Source organism: Macrobrachium rosenbergii, chromosome 54, assembly GCF_040412425.1.
Source record: "Macrobrachium rosenbergii isolate ZJJX-2024 chromosome 54, ASM4041242v1, whole genome shotgun sequence".
In the NCBI taxonomy this organism is placed as follows: Eukaryota; Metazoa; Arthropoda; class Malacostraca; order Decapoda; family Palaemonidae; genus Macrobrachium; species Macrobrachium rosenbergii.
Window position 1 is genome coordinate 40,426,526 of NC_089794.1, and position 25,204 is coordinate 40,451,729.

At 39.8% G+C, this 25,204-nt stretch overlaps 2 protein-coding genes across 3 annotated transcripts in view; both read left to right on the forward strand.

The window, feature by feature from the left end:
* The window catches only part of LOC136835005 (transmembrane protein 192), a 209,047-nt gene that overhangs the window by 114,604 nt on the left and 69,239 nt on the right, over positions 1-25,204 (forward strand). The gene's annotated exons all lie outside the window — the stretch shown is intronic.
* The window catches only part of LOC136835004 (calpain-7-like), a 37,786-nt gene continuing 16,364 nt past the window's right edge, over positions 3,783-25,204 (forward strand). Inside the window, 6 exon segments of the mRNA XM_067098014.1 lie at positions 3,783-3,915; positions 8,073-8,303; positions 9,399-9,559; positions 22,818-22,899; positions 22,902-22,931; positions 24,679-24,789. Of these exon segments, the coding sequence (XP_066954115.1) occupies positions 8,090-8,303; positions 9,399-9,559; positions 22,818-22,899; positions 22,902-22,931; positions 24,679-24,789 (598 nt within the window). The 5' untranslated portion in view covers positions 3,783-3,915; positions 8,073-8,089.

Consider the following 25,204-nt stretch of genomic DNA (forward strand, 5'->3'; position numbering starts at 1 on the left):
CAGCCTGCTGATCTGACTTTACCTTGGTTTGTTTACTTGCTTGTCAGTTTTTGCCCTGACTACATTGCCAGCCTGACTGTCTGTATACCTGTCTCCCAACTTTTGCCCTGGTCTGTGTGTGTGTGCGCTTCCATCTTAGTTTTTTTCCGTCCATTTGTGTTTAGTTTGCCTGTCTTTATGTTCACCTTTGTCTGCCTGTTTAGCTGTCAGATTTCCTCCTGGTTTGTCCTTCTGTCCATTTGTTGTGACAGGCATTTCCAATGCTTAAAAGTCACACTGGCAACTAGAGTTTTGTAACGTTGCACGTCTCTCTCACTCAGAAGGTCAGTAAAGTAATTAATGCCCTCCAGCTCATAAATACTTGATTAACCTCGGTGTTGCCCACTAGCGGATCCGGAAAAATTTCATGGGGGGACACCAATTTTCATATTATACATACATACATACATACATACATACATACACACATACTGTATATATATATGTACACACACACACACACACACACACACACACATATATATATATATATATATATATATATATATATATATATACATATATATATACATATATATATATATATATATATATATATATGTTTATATTTATGTATGTATGTATATACTCGTACACATATAATTATTATTATTTTTTCTCAACATTTTATTATTTCTATAATAGATTTTTTATTTTTCCCCATTTTTATATTTCTCATTTATGTTATAATTATCTATATCTTCAATATAATTATTTCGTCATTACTTTTCATGGGGGGCACGTGCCCAGATACTCCCCCCTGCCTCTGGATCCGCTAGTGCCACGTGTGATTTAGCAAACTCAGATAAAGCATCGAGTTCCCTTAATTTGTATTTTACTCCATCTATTGGCTTTGAGTCTCATTGTGACCCACTGTCACTTAGCACTCTAATTTATGTTATCTCAACCTAGTCCTAGGACCCCAAACATCCAGCCCGCGCAAACTCGCCCGGAGGTTGTTTTTCCATTGTCTTATGGAATTGTTACCTCTGGAGTGATACGTGTTCCTGAAGAAGGTACTGAAATCAATTAAGTCACTGGACGAAAAGTTTCCACATATCTGTGGCGGAGTAAAATTCAAGAGGCTTTTGTGTGAGTCTAGTTTTACCACACAAGACAACCCTTCCAACTTGTAAAACAAAATCAGAAGCGCATGTTTTCTGGCTTATTTTGTCATCTTGCGATAACACTTCACACCAAATGAATTACTTCTACAAAATAGCTAAGCAAATTAGATAAAAGTTATGACAGAAATGAAGTCAAGTAGTTTCGTAGTTGCTTATTGTTATTGTAAAGAAGATACGTAACTTCAATTTTTGTTAAAAGCGAAATGTAGAACGGAAATCATGCCCTTTTCTAGCAAGGCCAGAAAAGGCGCAAAATAACGAGAAGGAAAGAGAATGGGGTTTAGCCACAAGGAAGTAACACAGTCACCTCTGAAAGGAAGACAGGTGTTAAAAGTCAGGAAAATCAGAAGCTGAAAGAGAACTGCGAATTTGTAAAACGTCAGTGTTTGAAACAGTGGACTGACGGTGATTACGAGGCAGACTGAGAAGGCGAGGAGTTCTCTTTAAGTTCAACAAATGACCGACACACACATACACACCTATAGATATCCCATATATTGTCATAAAGCCACACAGTCCACTGATCTTCAGTCTTTAAGCAACCTTTATACTCACTTCTTCAGATTACGTCTTGCTAAGGTAGAGATATGTGCTTATGTATAATATATATATATATATATATATATATATATATATATATATATATATATATATATATATATATATATATATGAAAAATAAAATATATAATATATATATATGAAAAAACATTAAAGACACCTAAAAACTGACTATATTAGCCACTTTGTTGCGATCAATATACACCAGCGTTTGTATATTGGTCGAAATATAGTGACTTCTTGCTTTAAGGATCTTTTAAGACAAAAATTAAACTACACACTCATACATATATATGTACATATATATATATATATATATATATATATATATATATATATATATATATATATATATATATATATATATATATATATATATATATATATATAGAGAGAGAGAGAGAGAGAGAGAGAGAGAGAGAGAGAGATCCTATTGCAAACATTATTTTCCATAATTGTCATTTTCTGCTAATTGTCATATGTATGTCTCATATGTCACTGCAAAGATATGTTACGTTACGCCGCATTGCAAGATACCTTACGTAACTAGCGTGGGAAATTTTCATCCAGTGAACGTGTTCATTTCATAGGTATTACTCAGTATTGCAATGTGTAAGTATAACAATGTTATTCTCATGTTTATTATTGAATCCTATGTGAACTACCGCACAGACTACGATTCTGTAAGTTCTACCTCATGTAGTAGGATATGATCCCTTATTGTATGCTTAGTTTCCATGCTTATATATTTTGTATTGTATCAGTTATACGCTTATATATTTTGTATCTCCCTTCTTTCTCTCGTTACAATGCACACCGCCCAGCAGAAGATTGCATTTATATCATCTTACATCCAGGAATATTCGGCGTCAGGAAAAAAATACCAACAAACGATACAGGTAATCTCAATAACAAATGGAAGGTAGTACCATAAACATAATAATGTTTTGTAATAAGGCTGAAAACCAAGATGAAAACACTTAATAATGGTCTGTAATAAGGTTGTCATATCCTTATTGGTCATCATTTATTCTATTTTAATTACCGTTAAAGACGTACTATTCAAAACAAACTATCCCTTTTTTTGTAGCAAATGAAAATTTATGTAGGAGGGCAGATCGCAAGACACAGTCAACAGATAAAGAGCATTTTCCTGTTATGCTTTTGGGATCCGGTCTTGAACTTTCGATACCGTTGATAAGATATTTAATGAGTGGACTTGTGTCAGCCAAATGTCTAGATTCCCACAGGGACTTGTTATTTGCTATAATGAAACTTGAGCTCTATATAAATTCAAATGATCTGAACAGCTAAGTCGTAAAAACCCAATTGTGTGTTCACACTACAGCAAAGTATGTTGTAAACACCGTCCCAACAGGTTTGTAATATACATGAAACTTTTAGGGTGCACTTGCACCACAGTAAAACATGTTATAACCAGAAGGCAGCCATCTGTTGCATGCAAATCCCAAATAGGTTAAACCAAGTCAAAGACTATCAATGGAGAACGAATCTTTGGTAAAAATTGGATAATCTTATGAAGCACTGGTTAAGACGACCTGTAAGTTGTCGAGTATTCTTCTGTGATGTGTGTGCGATAAGTTGCCGACGTGTTTATGACATTTTTATTGTAGTGTATACTCATCCTCGGTGATAAGGTCGGAGATATGTGTGCGATAAGTTGCCGACGTTTTTATGACATGCTTTTATTGCAGTGTGGATACCCCATTGGGGGCAAGGTCGCAGATATGTTTATGATGTGTCTGCGATAAATTGCCGATGTGTTTATGACATGTTTGTAATACAGGGTGGACCCACCCTTGTGGACGAGGTCTGAAACAAATCTGATATTTGAAAATGTTTTTAAAAAATCAGGGTTGTAAGTGAGGTTAAAATTTTGACATGAAAGGATTAACAGTAAATATACTGATAATTTATTGCACAAACTATGACATTTAAGACGGCATGAATGCTTTAGTTTTGTATCCAGCAATTTTTATTCCAGTACGTGAGAGTGAGACCTGTGAGATAGTAAACGTCACCGAATGTTTACAAAGTAGCGCTGCCATCTATTGGGAAAACCTGAATACTAACGGTATTGTCATTCTCACATGAAAGACTATGTAATCTTGCTGAGGATTAGTATCGTCTCTTATATCTAATACTGAACTCCTGATATCATCATCAAGGTACAGAAGCTTACTTTAGAGAGCTATAGGGTTATTTAATGCCATATCTGTATGGAAAATTTGTATAATTGTATATAGAGGCCTGGAGTCTAGCAGTAGCTGATGTCACAAAAGAAATCTTGACTAACTTGAGACGTTGAAGATGAAGTAAATAGTCAAACGTAGACGTCAGATTACAGTAGGTCATACAGCTGAGAATACATGAAAATCAGTTCTATAGCACTGTTAAATCTTTGACTGATGAAATAGGGAACGGTTTTTTTGGTTGAGAAATAGTCGAGGCCAGGTCTAGATGTTTTCAGGTTAAAATTTTCCGTAAACCTTTGTCACATTCCAGAGTTCTGAATATGATTGTCGTATGTTTTAGTGGGCGTGTTTTGAATGTTGTTAACATTAATTGTTGCTGCATACTATATTTTTTGAGGTACTTGACCCCCTTTATAGGCTAACCTGCAATAGGAAAGCACACAATGTGTGAAGTGCTAGAAGGGTAATAGGCTAGCCTACTGCAGAATAATTCTATACATGTTCCGTTATGTACATTGAGATGTTGGGGGTCCAGGGAGGGCGAAGTCCCGTCAGCCAGGTTAGGGCAGGGTGCATTAGGATGGCTTAGGTTAAGGGAAGGTTAGGTTAGGTTGCACCCCTGTTAAAATATCTTTGATTTGCTTTTAAGACAGGCACAACCTGCAGTTTTACCCAGGAATGTATTCTAACCTATTTTAACCTAGACCACTTGTCCTTACCTGCCCAGAGGTTTTGCTCCTCCTGGATCCCCTCACCTAATCTGACCTAGACCACTGTATATCAGAATAACATTTTTGTGACTTAACCGCATGTAACCTAATCCAGTCCAACCTAGGATATTTACCTGGGCATATGCATTTGCCTCCCATCAGACCCCCACCTCACCTACCATAGGACACTATAAATTAAAATAAATAACAGGGTTGCAACCTGACCTAGCTTAGGATGCTGGGTCCTTACTTGGCTGCAGGCTCCCCCAGACTCCCAACCTAGCATGACCTAGGTCATCAGGTCCTGCTTACCCTAGTGTGTGGCATCACTTTGAAAATGTTCAGTAAATCTTACCTTAATCAGAATATGAACTTGCCAAAGTATCATGAATATATCCTGTACAGTATTTCACTTTTGTATTTTCACTAACCCAAGAAATAATCTGGTTTCCCAGTGTTTCATCCATAATTGTCAAATGTTAGGGGTCTAGATCTTTAAAATTACTAATCTGCTACCAAAATGGACATCAGACAAGTTCAAAACACAAAAATAAAAATGGAGCACTGCTAAATGATCCAAGGAACAAGGATTATAGTTATGTGTCTGCATGAAAGGAACCATGACTAAGAACTAAAGTTAATTTTTTTTAAGCAATGCGTGAATTCTGAATTCCAAATTAACTGTTGAAACTTAGAAATAAAGAACAAATCAGATTTCAGCATTATCCACAGACCCCCATTGGCAAGTAAAAACAATCAAAGATGTCACAGTTTGATAGTCATCCTTATCCACAGTGTATCAGGACAAAAAAAAAAAAATTTAATTGGGAGCACTACTCATGAGCACTGAAAGGTAAACAACAAACTTGTAAAAAGTCAAAGTTGGTAATCATTCACCAGTAAATATCTCAGTAACAGTAAATTAAGGAGCACTTAATAATAGATAGGAGACTCAGTATTGAGAACTGGTATTAAAGTAAAAAAACTTTTCTGGACCTTATCCCAACAAACTTGACCATGCCATTAGGTGTAAATTTCCATTCAAACGTGAACTGGGCCTGGCAGCAACATCTTGATTATATATAAAATCCTAACTATAGATCCCTTCCTAACTTTTAAGTTACAAACGTGTATAGCAGATGCTTTACGGACTCTTTCCCTACATTCTACAAACTTACCTTGTGTGTTTGGATTGATGGTTGTAAGTTTCTGTTTGAACATGTGGTATGTCCTTCCTGCGACTTTGTTTGTGGCCTACTTAAAAGCATGTCAAAGACATATTTTAGTAGGGGTACATCCTTGAACATGTGGTATGTCCTTCCTGCGACTTTGTTTGTGGCCTACTTAAAAGCATGTCAAAGACATATTTTAGTAGGGGTACATACCTTAAATTAGGGTGCTGTACCCTGACCTGGTTGTGGGAGTTTGCCCCCCTGAACACCCCATAAAACAAATGAAGTAGACCAGTGGAAGTTTATATTCAAATAAGTGGAGTGGCCTAGGCGATCCATGTATGGTAGTACATCATACTCCAGACTTATCACCATTCTAGCCTAATAAAAAAAAACAAATGCACTTCTTATCTTATTCAAAGTCCCCAAAGAGGAAATCTTTGGGTTCCAACCTCTTCTGTTTGTTGACCTTCCTTTGACTAGAAGCATTAGTAGAAGTGTTAGGCTTAGATTGTACTGTCTTCGATTGACAAGGCAGGTCTTTAGCAGGGGCTGTTGGATGACTCTTGAGGAGATAAACACATTTGTTTAATAGTAAAAAAGTAAGACTCTAAGTAGAACACCTTCGAGGTACCGCTTCCAAACACAGTTCAGTACATAGAAAATTGCTATCATACAGTTCTTTCTCTGTACTACTGTATATTGGCACCATCCTTGGTATATACTGTACTACAATTTTGACCCAATTTTTATACTTGTCAAAGAAATCTCCCATTAATCTTGGCTGGTACAGGAATTGGAAAATTCAATAGGATGACAAGTGAGGTCGTTTAATTGGTAGAAAGGAAGCCTCCTTTACAGCATTAAATTACTCACGATACAGTCAATGAATTAGTGTATGTTTCCATAGTGGTAGATGGAAAGTGAAAGAATTAATGCTTTGGATCAAAGTGCAGGCATAGTTATTATATTACTCTGATTGGTTGGATTATAAAATCCCCTAGGCCTAGGATGTGCATTTTATAGTTCCTTTAGTAAAAATTTATCTGTATGTATATACTGTAATACAGTATGTAATAAATCCTTGAAATTGAAAACCATGAAGTGAAGGCTTGCTATATTTTAATTGAAATTTTATCTCTGAATTAAGAAGTACCTGTATATATGCCCTTGGTTTAAAATCATACTGTAAGTATTGCCCAAGTATTGATAGTCAGCTGTAAGTTTTTCATACAACCAATGCCTCTTTCCTGTAAAGATGGCTTTGTATGCCCTTCACACTTATCAGTAATATCTCTAGTGCAAGGTAAGGAAATATGATCAATAGTACCCCATTCTTTTAAACCTCTTTTACCCCACAGAGTTACCACATTCAGTGTGCTGTGTGTGGCACACTGTACATGATACCAAAGGGTTTTTATAGTGTCTGCATGGGATTTATGTACATCACTTTCTGCTTTTAGCTTCATTGATTTCCCTCTGATCTCTTCCTGCTTAGCTATCCAACATCTCAAACTTAACTTTCTCCAGTTTTCACCTCTGATTCAGGAACAAATCTTCCAGTCACAAATCTTCCAGGCAAGCTGTTAGTCCAAAATGGGACTCATTAGTCTCGTTAAACCAATTAATTTATGTAATACTTTAAATATATTTCCCCTTTTCACACATGCTGTATGTTAGATGTAACCAAGCAGTAGGGCTGTATCAGATTGGTTGGTCATCTTTAAACATACCGAAGTGGCTCTCTCTCTTAGTTGCCTGTTCTACTGTCAACCCGGGGTAATCTTGCAAGTTTGTCTTGCTCCTGTTACCTCAGTTTGATCTCTTTCTGTGCTCATGCAGCCTTTTCGCCTCGCATTTGGTCATAAGAACCTTCAACATTGGCTTGGATGCTCACCACTAGTCTTACATGAACTTATTTCTCTTTTAATCATGAAGCCCCTTCACCAAGTTCTACAACCAAGTAAGTATTCTTTGCAGAGAAATGTTAACTCTGTTCATAGTTCACTGTCAACACATGTTGCCATGCAGCACTACAATGAACCAGTTAACGTTTCTCACCATAGATGAAGTGATTCTGCAGTAAATGGCAGGTTGTAGGCATGTGCAAATAAAAGTTGCTTTTATTTGTTGAGTGTATTTTCACAATTTTAGAGTGTTGTAGCAAAGAAAGACACTACCTGCATATGTATGTATGCATCAGATAGTAACCTTATAAAATACAGTATAATTTAATTTTTTGTTTCAGTTGACCACTAGAGGAAGATGGATGAGGTTGAGAAACTTGTCAATCAGGCAGCTGATATAGCAAGGCAAGCAACTACTTTTGACACAGGTGGGAGTCACCAGGCAGCTATTTATATGTACCGTCAAGCTGCAGCATATTTACAGCAGGCACAGGCTCGTGGATTCTCAACCCCGTCTATTGCTGACCGAGTTCAGCAATATAGCGATAGAGCAGATGTGCTTGAACAGAATGGTATGTTAGACTCATTAAAATTATAGTTTTATACCCCTCTGCAGTAGAGTTCTGCCTACAATGTGCCTTCTGCAGCACATTTAAGATAACATAGAAGGTTTTATGGTTTAAACCTAAGTTTTTTGTGCACCTTTTATTTATTTATTTATTTCTTAGACTTCATTAATTTGGTACTTTAGAGGTATTTAATTGTAACTGTACTTGCTGCTGAAGTTGAAGGTTTTCATCACTAGCCTCCAACCTGTTTCTGAGCTGAAAATTGTAGCAAAGTAAAGTTGAAGACGTTGGACAGCTAAGAAGAGAATAGATGAAAATTAAAAGGCAGAAATCAATGCAGCTGTAGCTGGGGATACAAGAAAGAACCTTTACTATTATCTGCAGTGTTGCTTGTGTGTCACAGTTTAGGTGGTGCATACATCCCTGCAGGGTTTGTTTAAATATGGTAGTTTAAGAAAGGCTAAGTTAAAGCACAACAACAATCACTTAATCCTGCTGAGTAAACTGAGTTGCATGCATACCATAAACTTACTGCTCACTGGAGCAAAAAAAGAAAAAGACTGAGAACTTTATAATGAGTTGCTGAGTTAAGGAAAACCATACTCAGTTCTGTTAATTTGCTTCCTTAGCTGAGATTGATTCCCTCATTGTTAGAGCTATTTTTACTTTGCCTTCCCAGTGTTTTGTGGTATGTTCACTCTTGGTATTACCTAATAAAATTTAGTGTGGGTAAGCATTTCCTCTATATACAGTGGTAGTACAGTATCTTATATAAATTATATTGCATATATATTTTTTTCCTTTAGTATATGCCTCAAGTTAACTGTTTTTATGTTACTGTATTTTCCCAAGAAAAAACCTGAAGTTTTTATGGAATTTTATACTGTGCTGTACAGTATTAAATTTAAGGTCTTGGTCTTTCTTTGGATGTCTTTTCTTTAAATAGTTATGGTGAGAATTGCCATGTTTCAAAGGTCAGATTTCAGGTATTTTATTAAATACATTACTGTACTACCCAGAATTGTAAAAATAAACTGTTTCCTTGTACAACTGAAAGTCATTCTATCACTCAATTGCTGTATTGCATTTTGTTTCCAGATCAGAAGTTGTATTCAGCACCACAGGCAATGGAAGGTGGTCAGAGTGAGCTGGGTCGAGCAAACTTTCTCCTGCTTGAGGGTCTTGAAGAAGATGAGGCTGGAAATGCTGAAGAGGCAATTGAGTTGTACTCTTCAGCTGTGCAGTTATGTCTTGAAGTGGTAATTATCATCTATGTAATTTTGTGTTTTTAGGGATTATGTGTTTAAGCATTTTAGTCATATGTTCCTTCAGATAGCCTGTTATTATTAGAGGCTGAAGACTATTATTATCACAGATTCAACATGATATGAAAGTATATTTTTATTTGTAGCATTGTTTGGAAAATCTGTCACCGAAAATTTTATCTGAATCCCCTTGGAAATTGGTGTTAATTTATATAAAGCAAGAACACTGATACTGCTGCATTAGGTCTTGTGTAAGTGGGTGGCCTGGTTGACCCAGTCATTTTGTTGTGGGAATGCCATATGGTCTTGTGTGAGCTTGTATTCCAATTACATGTACATTCTGATATTCAGTTAAGTGAGGATATACATGTCTGAGAAGTTGTCGATCACAGGTTTCTTTGATACATAGTTCACAAGGTAATATGGAAATGTGAACTCTAAAGTTGTTTGAAAAGTTTTTAACAAAATCCAAGAATAGCAGTTTTACTCAACTTGTGATGATCAGTTAGTAAATAAAGATGACGGATGTGTCCATACAGTTTACAAACCACTTTTTTCACTAATGCTGGACATTTGTAGCCAATGAGAGATTACCAGTGGATGAGAGTTTTTGAGCCTTCCTCTCTGATGAGGATCACCTTATAAGGGCTTGTCACTTACGGTGTTCCTTCCAGAAACTGTTCTTTCTAATATTCTTTAGCCACAGCTGCATTGCTTTATGCCTTGTACACTGCATGTAATCCCTTTAGTCTCTTCCCACTTCACTGTCTATTTTAATTTTACTTTGCTACTGTTTTCATTGTTCTTTTAAGAATAAGTCCTTTAGGCAAACCTATGAGGCTTTCAGTTTCACTGAAACACTAGATTCATACAGTCAAACCTCAAAAATCTGGCATTTGGATTTCTGAACTGAAGCTTGCTCCATAAATACACAAGCACAGTTTATTTCCAATGAAAATATTCTGTGAAACTCAAAAATATACAGCCCACAAAAGAACTGTAATTTGCATACAGTATATACTCGTGTATCTTCTGATCTTGTGTATCGTGCAATCATTAAAATTTCAAACATGATTTCATCGTATACATTGTGTATAGTGCAAGAAATATTTTCAGTAGATTACACTATGCTAGGCTTTCAGTGTCTTTCTCGGTTTCGGTAGCTACCATAGATAATGCATATTACATCCAAGTTAGCTTTTAACTAATAAATAAACCTAGAAGCCAAAGCTCACCAGGTTAAATGCAAATCTTCATACATCAAATCAGGCTTACCAATATTGTACCTTTTCTAAGAATTCATTACTATTTCTTATACATAATTACTTATGTCTAAGAATTTATCACTATTTCTTGTAATTAACCCTCACAGTCTTGGCTAAATATATATTAAGCACACCCTTGGACTGAGCTAAATTTAAGGATGGCCAGTTTAAAAAAAAACACATCAATGGAAAGAGGAAGATATGCATTTGCACATGGTATAAGGAAACAAATTCTAAAATTTTTTTGTACCTTCCTTAGGAGGTTGAAAGTGAATATTTCCAACCATGTGCAGGGCCTCTTTTACAAAAGACAGTTGTAAAAATATGCTAATTTTACCATGTTTTAAGTGTTTTTTCTAATATTGTTTTTGTTTTGTAAAATTTTAATTACAGGTCACACAATATCATAACAGATAAGATGTAAAATCAGTAACAAATTCTGAGCATATATTGTAAAATATTTACGGGCTGCCCTGAGTTTGGGAGCCGCAGTGCATTCTCCGATGATATCTCAAGTCAGACTGATCTCTCTCTGTCCTCTACTGAGCTACTATAGACTGGCTGTGTGCGTTGCCAGAAGCCAATTATGGCCCATGGAAGTGATTGAAACATTTCTCCCACAAAATTCGTTCAATCTGAATGGCCTGAAATCTTGCACATATATGTATGTTACCTGGACTTCACCACAAAGCTATATGTAAACATATATGTATGTACCCATCCACAAGGGAATAACAACCACTGGCTACTGCATGCAAGACACTGGCATAAACAACAGCAAGTATGTACTGACACAAACAATCGAATTGAGAAACAGCCCCTTGCAAAGTCAGTTACTGTAAGTAACACACGTTTATTAAGGGTTATACTACATTTGTCAAATTGTTAAAAATTTGTTAATTTTCAGTGGTGACTTCCATAGATAACAGTAAAATAAATCTTTATTCATCCTTCACGCAATGGAGAGGAAAGTGTTAAGAAAGTATGCCACTAAATTTCACGGTTGGACCTGTGGCTGAGGAAACAAATAATGTGCAGGCCACAAAACGTTTTAGAAGAAGCAAAAGCATCATCCAGTACTGGCAAAATCATACCTTTACTTCATTTAATTTACTGCACTTATAAATAGAGTAAGTTGCATTTTTAAACCCAGCAGTGATAATTTACGGAAAAAACTAATCTCCGAAATGTGTTTAATTCAGCAACCAATGGCTGTATGATGTTGGTAAAATGCAGTCAGCTGATGATTTTAAGAATGTAAACATTATCAGAATGAAAATGGCGCCTGAATGCTATATTCATAAATTATATTATAATAATAATATGACAGTAGTGCATGAAGTATACCTTATGCAGTTTGTAAAACAAGTTCTATTAAAATGCTCATTCTTAATATAACTGTTATTTGAACTTTGCAAATGGACATCTTTTGGTGTAACAACCTGTGCGGGGTCAAGAGTTCTCTCTCTCTCTCTCTCTCTCTCTGTTCCTCATTTGACGGGTGGGTACCGTTCTCAGCTAGCACTCTGCTGGCCCCATGTTCGATTCTCCGACCGGCCAATGAAGAATTAGAGGAATTTATTTCTGGTGATAGAAATTCATTTCTCACTATAATGTGGTTCAGATTCCACAATAAGCTGTAGGTCCCGTTGCTAGGTAACTAATTGGTTCTTAGCCACGTAAAATAAACCTAATCCTTCAGGCCAGCCCTAAGAGAGCTGTTAATCAGCTCAGTGTAAGGTATACTTTCTCTCTCTCTCTCTCTCTCTCTCTCTCTCTCTCTCTCTCTCTCTCTCTCTCTCTCTCTCTCTCTCTCTCTCTCTCTCTCTCTAACATGTGCAGGTGTAAAGAAACAAAAGCAGCAGATTTTTTTTAAACCTAATGCATGATAGTGATTATTCATAAGCTTTGTTTTACTTTTGATAACAGCAATATATACATGGAATAAGCTGGCAAGTCTTTGTTTACATAGGGGTTTGTTCATGAGACTTACCTGTCAGATATATATATAGCTGTATTCTCCGAAGGACCGACAGAAATTCAAAACTTACGGCACACACAGTGGGGCCAGGTGGTTAGTACCCATTCCCGCCGCTGGGAGTGCGGTATCAGGAACCATTCCCATTTTCTATTCAGATTTTCTCTGTCGCCGGTATTGTCAACACCCGTTGTCAATACCTCCGTCGTTGGATTTCGAAAACTTTTTCCACTTGAGTATTCTGATTGTCTTTTGGTTTTTGACTTTGGATTTGTGGATAGGCATATGCTAGTTTCAGGGTGTGTGTTGTGAAGGAGTGTAAGGTGAGGCTACCCGAAAGCTTCGTAGACCCTCACTCAGTATGCATGAGATGTAGAGGGCATGTCTGTTTGTTGGATGATCGCTGCAAGGAGTGTGAGTCTTTGCCTGATTCCGATTGTAAGGTTTACGACTCTTATGTGCGCAAGTTGGAGCGTGACCGTATCAGGAGGTCTTCCTCCAGGAGTGTGTCTGCTGGTGGGAGTCAGGGTAATAATTTGTCACCTGTTAACCCTTCTAATGCTTCACCTATCCCTGTAGTGTTGCCTTCGGACCCTGTGATTGCATCTGCGGGAGGTAATGCCCTTGCGCAGATTTTGAACTCCATTCGTGCTTTGGAGTCGAAGGTGCTGGCGATTGAAAGTGTTGTGAAGTGCAGTGATCCCCCTAGTGTTGTGGAGGGGGCGTCAGATCGGCCCTATAATGCCTCTAGGCCTGGACCTCTGCCGAACTCCCAGGACTCAGGGAGTGGGCATGTCGAAAGCCGCAAGAGGGTTACGGGGACCCCCCACCGATCTGGCGTCCCTTTGGCAGGCCCTGTTGTCGTTTCCCAGGCTGCCAAGGATCGTGCTCGCGCACGCGTCCTTAAGGATTGCTTCTCGTCCTCTGAGGCGCCCTCTCCACGCAAGGGGTCGTGTTCTCGGTTGGACTCTCGCGCTTTCAAGAGAAGCTTCGCAGAGGAGGACGCTTCTCCTCCTCTTTCTCGAGTACTCGTTTCTTCTCCTGAGTGGTTCCATGAGTTGCCGCCGCAAAAGAGGACCAGGACTTCTTCCGAGGAGGACTTTTTTGAGCATCCCAGTCGCCCCAAGAAGAGAGCTGTCATCGCCCATGGTAGAAGGAAGAGGACGTCCCCTTCCCCCCTTTTCTTCTCACAAGAGCAGCCCTTCTCCTGAGAGGGAGTATTCTCCTTCAAGCGTCTTCTCCAGGACATGCAGCGGCAGTTGGCTTCCCTACTTGCTGCAAAGGAGTCTGAACCTCATAGGCGCCGCAAGGATTTGAAGCTGCCCGTTAAGAGGTCTAAGAGGTCTCCCTCTCTCCTGCTCTTCGTTAAGTCTCTCTCTCCGGCGAGTTCTCCTGGTTGCCCTCATCGTTCGTTGGATCGTCGGGTTTCTTTTGCCTCGCCTTGACGCTCCTCAGGCTGCTGATCCTAACGTTTCTTTTGCTGGTCAGGACGCCCTTCTTGCAGCTCAACAAGACGCCGAAGGGATCGCGGCAGGGCGTTCGCATGACGCTTCGTCTGGCTTCTCATCACGCGTCAGGGCGCTCTTCAGGGCGCTTTCGGCAAGACGCTTCTCTCCCCTCTCATCTGGACACTCTTCAGGATGCTCGTCAGGGCGCTGGCAGCATTCGAGGCAGGACGCTCGGCAGGATGCTTCTGTGCGGGACGCTCCAGAGTTTTCTTCTGCTCTTTCACGCAAGAAGAGGTCTCTTTTCCGAATCGGGCCTCAAGGTCTTAGTCTTCCTCAAGTTCCGGAAGACTCTCCTGTCGCTCCCGTCGAAGAGGGAGAGTTGTCTCATGAGTCGGAGTCTGCAGAGCAGGAACAGCCCCCTTTGTCGTCTTCATCGGACTATCAGGTTTTGGCCAGCATGCTGAGAGAATTATTTCCTGATAAATTTCAGCCTTCTGCTCCTCTCTCTCCCCCTTCGCAGTTAGCTTCGTCGAAGGTGAGGAAATCGCCAGCTTCCTTCAGATGAAGACATCGCTTTGCTACCAAGAAAGCCTTCAAGAAAGTTAATTCGTGGATGGAGGATCGGAAAACTCAAGGCAAGTCTTCCTTTGCCCTACCTCCGTCTAGATTGTGCGGGAAGGCTGGGATATGGTACGAGACTGGAGAAGAAATTGGCTCCAGAGTCCCTTCTTCTTCCCAAGGAGACTTCGCGAGTCTGGTCGACTCTCCAAGGAGGGCTCTCCTTTCTTCAGCGAAGGTGACCTGGACCTTTCGGAGACTGACCATCATCTTAAAGGGCTTTTTTAGGACTATGGAAGTCTTCAACTTTCTAGATTGGTGCTTGGGGGCCTTGGACTTGAGGACTTGAGTCCAGACTCTATCTCTCTGGGGAGCTGTCCAGTGTGCTGTCGTGCATGGACAAGGCCGTCAGAGATGGCGCGATGAACTGGCTGCTCACTTTGGTGCGACCCTCTTGAAGAAGAGGGCTTTATACTGCAATTTTGCAGCAAAGTCAGTTTCTCCTGTGCAGAGGCGGAATTGCTTTTGGCCCTCTTTCTAGCCATCTCTTCCCCAGCCGTTAGTCAAGAATCTCGCCTCAGCCTTAAGGAGAAGGCTACATAAGACCTTCTCGCTCAGTCTTCCAGGCGTCCTAATGTCCTGTCCACGTCTTCTCAGGGACTAGCCGCCAAGAGGCAGAAGCCCTTTCATGGCAAAGCTTCCTCCTCAAAATCCTTTCCTCGAGGAAGAGGCCTCTCCAGAGGCAGAGCCCCTTCTAACCCAAGGGGCAAGAAATGATACACGGACCTCCAGACACCAGTAGGAGCCAGGCTTCTTTTGTTTTTTCGGAAGCCTGGAGAGTGAGAGGGGCAGACTCCTGGTCCCTCAGTGTAATCGGGGAAAGGTTACAGGATCCCGTTCCTCAATTTCCCCTATCTTCAACACCCAGGGATCTGTCGCCCTCTTACCATCCAGAGAAGCAACAGATTCTTTTCGATCTGCTTGAACAGATGCTCGAGAAGAGAGCCATAGAGCAAGTCCTGGATTTGGATTCTCCAGGATTCTACAATCGTCTCTTCTTGGTTCCAAAACAGTCAGGGGTGGAGACCAGTCCTGGATGTCAGCAGACTGAACCATTTTGTTGTCAAAGGAGAAGTTCAAGATGGAGACGTCTCAGTCCGTTTTAAGTGCGTTAAGACCAGGCGATTGGATGGTCTCGCTGGATCTCCAAGACACCTATTTTCACGTCCCCATTCATCCTCGGTCAAGGAAGTATTTGAGGTTTGTCCTGGGGGGACGAGTGTACCAGTTCAGGGCTCTGTGTTTCGGACTGAGTACGGCTCCTATGGTCTTCACAGTTCTGATGAGGAACGTTGCCCGGTGGCTTCACCAAGCAGGCATAAGGATCTCGCTCTATTTAGACGACTGGCTCATTCGAGCTTCGTCGAAAGAAAGGTGTCTGGAGGACCTGCACTCAACGTTGGAGCTGACGAAGTCCCTGGGACTTCTAGTGAACTTCGAGAAGTCACATCTGATCCCTTCTCAGTCCATTGTTTACCTGGGGATTCAGATGGATTCAGTGGTTTTTCGAGCCTTTCCATCCCAGGAACGTCAGCAGCACTGCTTCGAAAAAGCATCGGCCTTCCTGGGGAAAGAAACATGCTCGGTGAGGGAATGGATGAGTCTGCTGGGGACCATTTCATCGCTGGAGAAGTTTGTTTCCCTGGGGAGGTTGCATCTCAGACCCCTCCAGTTTTTCCTTGCGGACAACTGGACGAACAAGGAGGATCTAGAGGAGACTCTCAAGATCTCTCTCTCTGCCAAGGACCATCTAAGGTGGCTCGATCCCGCAAAATTGGCTGAAGGGGTTTCACTCTCTCTTCAGAACCCCGACCTAGTGTTGTTTTCCGACGCGTCCATGTCGGGATGGGGAGCAACACTAGTGGGGGGGAGGAAGTGTCAGGCACCTGGAAGGGGGAACAGGTGTCCTGGCACATCAATCTAAAAGAATTGGGAGCGATTCTCTTAGCTCTTCAGTTCTTCGAAAATCAGGTTGTAGGCCGGGTGGTTCAGATCAACTCGGACAACACCACAGCCCTGGCGTACCTCAAGAAACAAGGAGGTACTCATTCTCGGTCCCTGTTCCTGATTGCAAAAGAGATCCTGTTGTGGGCCCATTCTCGACAAGTTACGCTTCTCACGCGATTCGTAGCAGGGGTCGAGAACGTACGCGCGGACCTTCTCAGTCGGCAGCGTCAACTTCTTCCGACAGAGTGGACCCTGCACGCAGAGGTATGTCAGGAGCTTTGGAAGCTTTGGGGCGTTCTCTGGTGGACCTTTTGCAACGCCGAGGATGACAAGGCTACCTCTGTACTGCTCTCCCCGTGCTCGACCCAGGGTAGTAGCAGTAGATGCCCTCCTTTGGGACTGGAAGGGTCTGGACCTGTATGCCTTTCCCCATTCAAGATCCTGGGAGAAGTCATCAGGAAGTTTGTGGCCTCAGAAGGGTCGAGGATGACATTAATCGCCCCCTTTGGCCTTCAGCAGAGTGGTTCACAGAGGTCATGACATTCCTAGTGGACTTCCCAAGGGCGCTTCCCATGAGAATAGATCTTCTCAGACAACCCCACTTCGAGAGGTACCACAAAAACCTTCCGCTCTGAGTCTGACTGCATTCAGACTATCGAAAAGTTGGTCAGAGCGAGGGTTTTTCAAGACCAGTGGCTAAGGCGATCGCCAACGCCAGGAAAGCCTCCTCCAATGCAGTGTACCAGTCAAGTGGGTCATATTCAGGAAGTGGTGCAAGCTTAAGGGAATTTCCTCTACCACAACCTCTGTGTCCCAGATAGCCGACTTTCTGTTTTATTTGAGGAAGGAATTAAAGCTGGCAGTACCTACCATCAAAGGTTACAGAAGCATGCTGTCAGCGGTTTTTAGGCATAGAGGCCTCGACCTAACGGACAACAAAGACCTTCACGATCTTCTAAGGTCTTTTGAAACTTCTAAGGTAGCTCACCCAAAGTTGCCTTCGTGGAATTTAGATGTTGTCCTAAAATTCCTAATGTCGAAACGATTCGAGCCTCTACATTCTGCATCCTTCAAGGGCGTATCCAGAAAACTATTTTCCTAACTGCTCTGGCGACGGCGAAGAGAGTTAGTGAACTTCAGGCTATCAGCAAGATTATAGGCTTTAGAGGCCATGATGCGGTATGTTCTCTGAGCCCTATGTTTCTTGCTAAAAATGAAAACCCGTCTTCCCCTTGGCCCAGGTCCTTCGAGATTAAGGGTTTGACGGAGATCATTGGGCAAGAACCAGAGAGAACCCTGTGCCCTGTCAGGGCTCTGAAATTTTACTTACAGAGGACTCAGGATTGTCGAGGTCCTTCTAACAGTCTGTGGTGCTTGGTTAAGAGGCCGGATTTACCTCTTTCTAAGAATGCTCTGGCGTTCTTTTTAAGAAGCACCATTATAGATGCCCATTCCAGTGTTCAAGACTAGGATTTGAGCCTTTTGAAAGTCAAGGCTCACGAAGTGAGAGCCATTGCTACCTCAGTGGCTTTCCAGAAAAACTTCTCTCTCAATGACATTCTGGGTGCCACTTTTTGGCGAAGCAATTCTGTGTTTGCTTCACATTACGTTACTGAAGTAAAGACTTCCTACGAGAATTGCTGTGCGCTAGGGCCTTACGTTTCCGCAAATATGATCTTGAGGGCAGAAAGCGACACTCATCCTCTCCTATATTTAATGGTTAGGTGTGTTTTAATTTTTAGTTATGGTGTTTTTTATGGTTGTTGGGTCGCCACCGGGGGTGGTCGTCCCAGTCCTTAGCTTATGTAATGACTTCATGACGTAGCTAGGCTTGGTCAGGTGGTTGTTTCGTTTGTCGTTTGCCCTCACAGTAAGGTCATATGGTCTAGTCACATTGTGGTCTCGCCCGTTGACAGATCATCTAGAATTCACCAGCTTTATAGGTCGCTACCTCGCTGGAGACTCTAGTAAAGCAGAAGCAGACTTGGGTGACAGTAATCACGAAGTCAGCAGTGCTAACAGGTAAGGAACCAAGGCGTCAATCGCCTACATATGTTTGTTTCTAAATCCTATTCTGTCTCTTCCCACCTCCAATGGTGGGATTCAGCTATATATATATCTGACAGGTAAGTCTCATGAACAAAATAATATTTTATAATAAAATAAAGTTTGTTCATACTTACCTGGCAGATATATATAATCATAGTACCCACCCTCCTCCCCTCAGGAGACAGTAGCTCTAGAAAATCTGAATAGAAAATGGGAATGGTTCCTGATACCCGCCTCCCAGCGGCGGGAATGGGTACTAACCACCTGGCCCCACTGCGTGTGCCGTAAGTTTTTGAATTTCTGTCGGTCCTTCGGAGAATACAGCTATATATATATCTGCCAGGTAAGTATGAACAAACTTTATTTTATTATAAAAATATCATTTTTTTGATAGCGTAGTCACTTGTTTCATCCTCAAGGAGTTACCTTTCATGGGTCTGTCAAAGCTCCATGGTGCTCTGATGAACCCATGGAAGGTAACTCCTTGAGGACTCAACAGCGACTACGAAAAATTAATTTTTCCTACATCAAAACCTGTTGTTTAGGGGTGATTTCTGTCTTCAGGGATTTTCTGTGGTCCAGCTATGGCCTGGTCCCAAGGGAGCTGGTCTAAAGAGGTTGGACTGCAATACTCTGTTGAATATCTATCACTAGGGAGAAACTCCTCTCTTACCATCTCACAAATTGTCATTGCCACATCATGATGTTAGGACATTGGTGATGGTTCTAATATTTTTTTTCTGTTATCGCTTCAGTTACATGTTCTGGATAAGTTTTTATAATTATCATCTACATATTACTTTTAGGAAAAACAGAGTGTGTGTTGCCTGTATCCAGTGCAATCTGAGTGTGTTGGGGCTCCCCAGGTTACTTTGTATTAGCTGGCCCATTGTACTTGAGGGAACAAAGTACAATGTTTATTTATTTATTTAGGCATCTTAGACACCCAGTTTCTTCAAGTAGCTAAGCTTGTTCTCCCTATTGCGTGAGATATACCATGTTAAAAATAATTGTGAAAGTTTTATTATGTTTGCCCTTTTTTCTTGAATATAGTATAGTATAGGTTTTAAGTTTGTGAACTGCCTAGTTACTGTATTACTGCTGTTCTGTCAACTTTTAGAGTCCTTGTAACATTTGTTAGGCACTCCTTTGTTCCTCCAACAGCAGTTGGAAATAGTTTGTAGTGTGACTTTGTTTACATTAGGAAAGATATTTTGAATGATAAGAGGACCATGATGATACAAATAAAGCAGACGATAAAGCCTCAGTTTCCTGTCGCCCCCCATATGATGAGAGAGAAGTGCATACAAACTTTCAGCTAATAAGTGCAAGTGATTTAACCTTCAGGAGACAGTCTTACTATCTTAATTATGGATTGAAATAATTTTTTATCCATGAGATCTGTAGGGCTGGGAATAAACACAGATGGAAGGCCAAGGCTTAGTTAATGATGCAGGTGAATGGGACACACACACTGATGTTGAACCATGACATGCAAAGACAAGAACCTGATACATGGGTGTGCCAAGTAGGTTGTACTTGGACATGTAAACATGCTGAATGTGATTTTAGTGTGCTTACTGCTTGTTCTAGGAAAAAAGACCAAAAACATAGACCTAGAGGAAATGATAGTTTACCTTGATACTTTAACAGTAACATCTTAATGCCACAAGGACTGGAAGATCACAGAACAGATCATCTTGCTGAGGAGTCTGACGTATGCCTTTACCAGTCTGATCCTGGAGGAAAACAGTACAGTTGCCTGAGCATCTAAACACCCTAGACAGAAGATACAGATATGGTTCAGCACATCCAGTTCCAGTTTGCTGATTTTCAGCATATTTGTAGAATGCCAGAAAGCAAACCAAATTTAGATGCTCAACATTCCAATTGAAGGCTCTAAAGTAACATAGTTCAGACCAGCAATTAATTGATATTCCTTAATATATTATTGTTAGAATGTTTGAAGAATAACGATTGAATGTGGAGTACAGTAATTGGTTTGATGAAATGATGTGTAGTTGGAGGAGTAATGTTACAGGTAGATGATTGGCCCTCTTGCCCCCATAGTTCATTCAGCCATTAAATTCCATAAATATAAACAAACTTTGTACTTTTACTGTGTACTGTACTTTCTTTCCACCCTGTCCAGTTGGTTGTTTTTAGCAGCAGCTTCAGCTTGATAAAGCCACGATGTTTTCTTGCAGTGTGCCTTGCTTATTCATATGTCAGTCCTATTAAGTGTTTATTTTTGCTGAACAGTGTTTTGTGTATATCTTATGGCTTAGTGTGTTAATGATTTTTTGCAAATTGAGTGTTTTGTAATTTGTATCTTTGCAAGCTGTACAATCATAACCAACATTCATGATATCATCCCTCTAGTAGAAGTCATGAGTATGACCACCATCTTGTCCAAGAGAAAGAAAAGAGATAGACAAAGGGAGGAGATTGGATCAGGAGTGACTAGAGTTGAACTAGTGACTACCAATTTGATCCAAGAAATTTCTACTTTCCAAATAGGGGCTCTAAAGGATCATAGACACACACTAATCTATGGAACAACAATTAATCAGTGAGATCAACTCATTTTTTACCCTTTCTTCTATTAACTAACTATCTTCTATAAAACTGACCCCATATGTTTGCCAACAACTTCATCTTATATCTTACTTGTTCAGACTGGCAGATGCACATGGTGTGAGCATTTTCTGCTGCTGGAGGCCTGGATGTGCCAGCAGCAAGCTGGAATTTTTCTTCTAAATGTCTGGATAGGAAGCTGATGCACTTAAAGGCAGTAGTAAAGTGATGGGTTCTTTGCCAAAACAAATGAATGGCAGACAACCCAAAGCACAATGAGATGCTAATTCATGGAGAACAGTTCAAAGTATGTGTGTACCCAACAAAGCTGCATGGAAGAGTGGTGCCCACTAGGAAAGTAGAGAGTGGTCTTGGCAAGCTCAGTGAATCCTTTTTCTTACATGATTTAGGAAGTTGGTGTGACTAGAGAGCCTGTGCACAGAATGAGGCTATTTATGCTTAATAGTTTAGAAGAAAAATATGTTTTATGTAGGAAAAATTTTGTGTAACTAGACCACTTAGAACCTTATCGTTATAACTCCAGCTGTATACATGTAATGCACATTTTTGTTTTACTGTTAAAAGTTCCATATCCCATTTCCACAAATTGATGAGGTGTGTGAGCTTAATAAAATGGGTTTCCTGTCATTTAAGCCATTTGGTTTCAGGTGTGTCACTGAAAAAGAATTTAGTTCAGTAATAATTGCAAGCTAAAGTACATATAAAACAGTAGTTTGTACTTTACAAATTATGTAGATTTTAAGTGAAAATTGAACTTTTGTTCAGTTTTCTGAGCTAAGTTTAAGAAGACTGTAGGGCTTTTATCAAAGGGGATACTTTAGGTCATGTTGATCACTTTTGATGAATGTTATTCTTAAAAATGCAAGGTACAGGCAGTTCCCGCTTATCGGCAGCATCGGGTAACGGTGTTTCAGTTTTACAACGCTTGGTTAACAACATTGTTGACCAGGTTTTTGGTGTCGGGAAGCGATTTTCAGCACCGTTAAGCAGCTTATCGGTGTTGGTAGGTGGTTTATTGGCTTCATTAGGCTGTTTATTGGCGTTGGTAAGCCATTTATCAGCATTGGTAAGCGATTTTCTGTGCCAGTAAATGGTTTATTGGCGTTGGTAAGCGGTTTATTGGCACCAACCGGTGCTTACAGCATCATAATTGCCATTTATTACCATAATTATTGTGACGTTCCGGTTAACAACGATTTTCGGTTATTAGTGCTCAGCTGGGAACGTAACCCCTATCGTTAACCAGGGACTGCCTGTATATGCTTAGGATCTGGAAAATATGAAATGATAAGGTACAAGATTGTATGCACAAAGCTTAGTATTTCTCTCGCTCTCTCTCTCATTCCCAGAGCAAGAGTGTAAAGAATACATCAATAGCTGAAAAATTACGCAATCTGGCAGAGCAGGCTTTGACTCGTGCAGAGGTGTTAAAGCTCAGTCCACTGGAGAGGAAGCAGAAACCAGTAAGTTCAGTATAGATTTGTCTCATATGTTATGTGTATAACTTGGTTAGGACCCCAGTGATCACAAATAAATTATATTTGAAGTTAGTAAGGGCACAGGATGCTCATTATGTTGGAATCACTTATGTTCAAAGGCAAGCCCCTTGAGAGTCGTGTGTTAACTCTGGTATAGTTCTACCTAAGAAGAAGAAGAAGAATAGTAATAATAATAATAAATAATGATAATAATAATAGTAGCAGTAGCTTATACAGTACATGTGTTTCTGTTCAAAGTGGATGACTGGATACACATTTTAAACCCTTACAGATTTGCTGTAAATATTTCTATTGAATTCAGGTTCTGAACTTATAATTGAAATCAGCCCATCTCCATCATGATGTCAAACTGCTAAGTTTGTAACACAGTTTTGTCACTTATGCACACACAAGTTTTTTATAAATGCTAATATTAAGCCACAAATACCCCATGATATTAAATTAACTTTACCTTGGTTATAACATAGCTCAAGGGGAATTATAATTGATAAGTGCATATGCCTTACCTGAACCTGTGCCTTTTGAATTAAATGTGAGGGTTGACTTTTAAGTTATCCATTCAGCTGTCAAGATAGATATAAGTTGAATCTGACTATGCTGTACATATTCCTGTCAAATTCCAGTTCTGTATCTAGAATTGAAAGTAACCCATCAAGTAAGCTGATTGCTAAGTTAGTAACTTTTATCTAATAATAATCGTTTTGTCACTTAACACACCCTTACTTTTGTACAATCATAACTGTTAAGCCACATATACCCCTGATATCAGTTTCACTTTACTTTGGGAATAACTTAGATCCAAGGGAATTATAATTGATAAGTCCATATGCCCTGGCTAGGATTCAACTCATGCCTTTTTTATTAGATACCAGAAAAGACAGTTGATTTATTCATTCATTAAGAGAGATATTAGTTGATTTCAGTTCTGCTGTATATATTCTTGTTGAATCCAGGTTCTGTACTTAGAACCAAAATCAACCCATCTCCACCATGATAGCCTGTTGGTAAGTTTACACAACGTGGTTAATTATGATAGCTTTGTCACTTATACATATTTGACTTTTTTTTATAATCATTATTTTTAAGCTATAAATACCCCTTAATATCAGATTCACTTTACCTTATACTTCTCATTTGGGAGATGAAGGAAAATGTGATTTGCTTCATAAATCTTTTTCATTGATATGACTTAATTATTTGAGGGAAGACTAATTTTAAGTTATTTGAGGGAAGACTAATTTTAAGTTATTTGAGGGAAGACTAATTTTAAATTCTGCATACTTAAATTCTGGGAAAAATCCTTGGAGCACATTAAAATAACTTGCATGCCAGGTTATCCTTCGTGAAGATATCATAATAGCCAAGGAAGTAGATATAAGATGACAAGAAAGTAAGTTTTTTTTATGTACTGTAGCCCTCAGATTTATCCCATAGAAATGCCCTGGAGTCTGCCATTGATTAAAGTTCTCTTAATTCATATTTTTTCCAGTTTGTTGTTATTGCACTGCAGTTCTTTAGAAAGATATTTGTATTTATTTATTCATAATCTCTCCGTCAAGTAACAGTTCCACATTTGTGTTCTGGTATGCAAACATGTAAATGATGTAATCAGCCCCCTGCCTTTTGATCACCAACTCTCTCATGCTAGATACTTTCAGGCTCCTTGAATCATTTGTAATAAACTCTTCAAAACCTTTGTCCTAATTCCCAGGTGAAAACCAAATGGTGACTAAGGCTGGCCATCAGAAAGTTTCTCCTACCCGCGTCATTCCCCCATTGGGTATTGGCAATTTGGTTAATTCTAGGCCTCAGCAGCCACAAGGTAAGTTTTATTGAGTGTTTAGTAAGCAATTTTGTATGCTTCTTAAATTCTGCAGTTATCTTTGTTCTGTATGTATTGTTTGTAGGTATAGTATTTTTTTTATTGGTTACAGAACTTGAATGGAGGTGGTGAGGTTATTGATTTGGTTGTCTGTTTGTTTGTAATAGGGAACTAATGAACAGAATGATATCAGTTTAAGGTAATATCACCTGGGAAGTATGACATGAATGTTTTAACAAATTTCGTGAAAATCCAATTATCCATTTTCCTCTTTGCTTGCCATTTCAAGACTATCTTGCCAATGCTGCCCACTTCATTGCCTACTGCTCTGGTTTGTTAACCATGCTGTTCTTATCTGTGCGCTCACTATACCTAGCACTCGGACTGCTGCTTTTGTGATGACTCTGTGATTAAA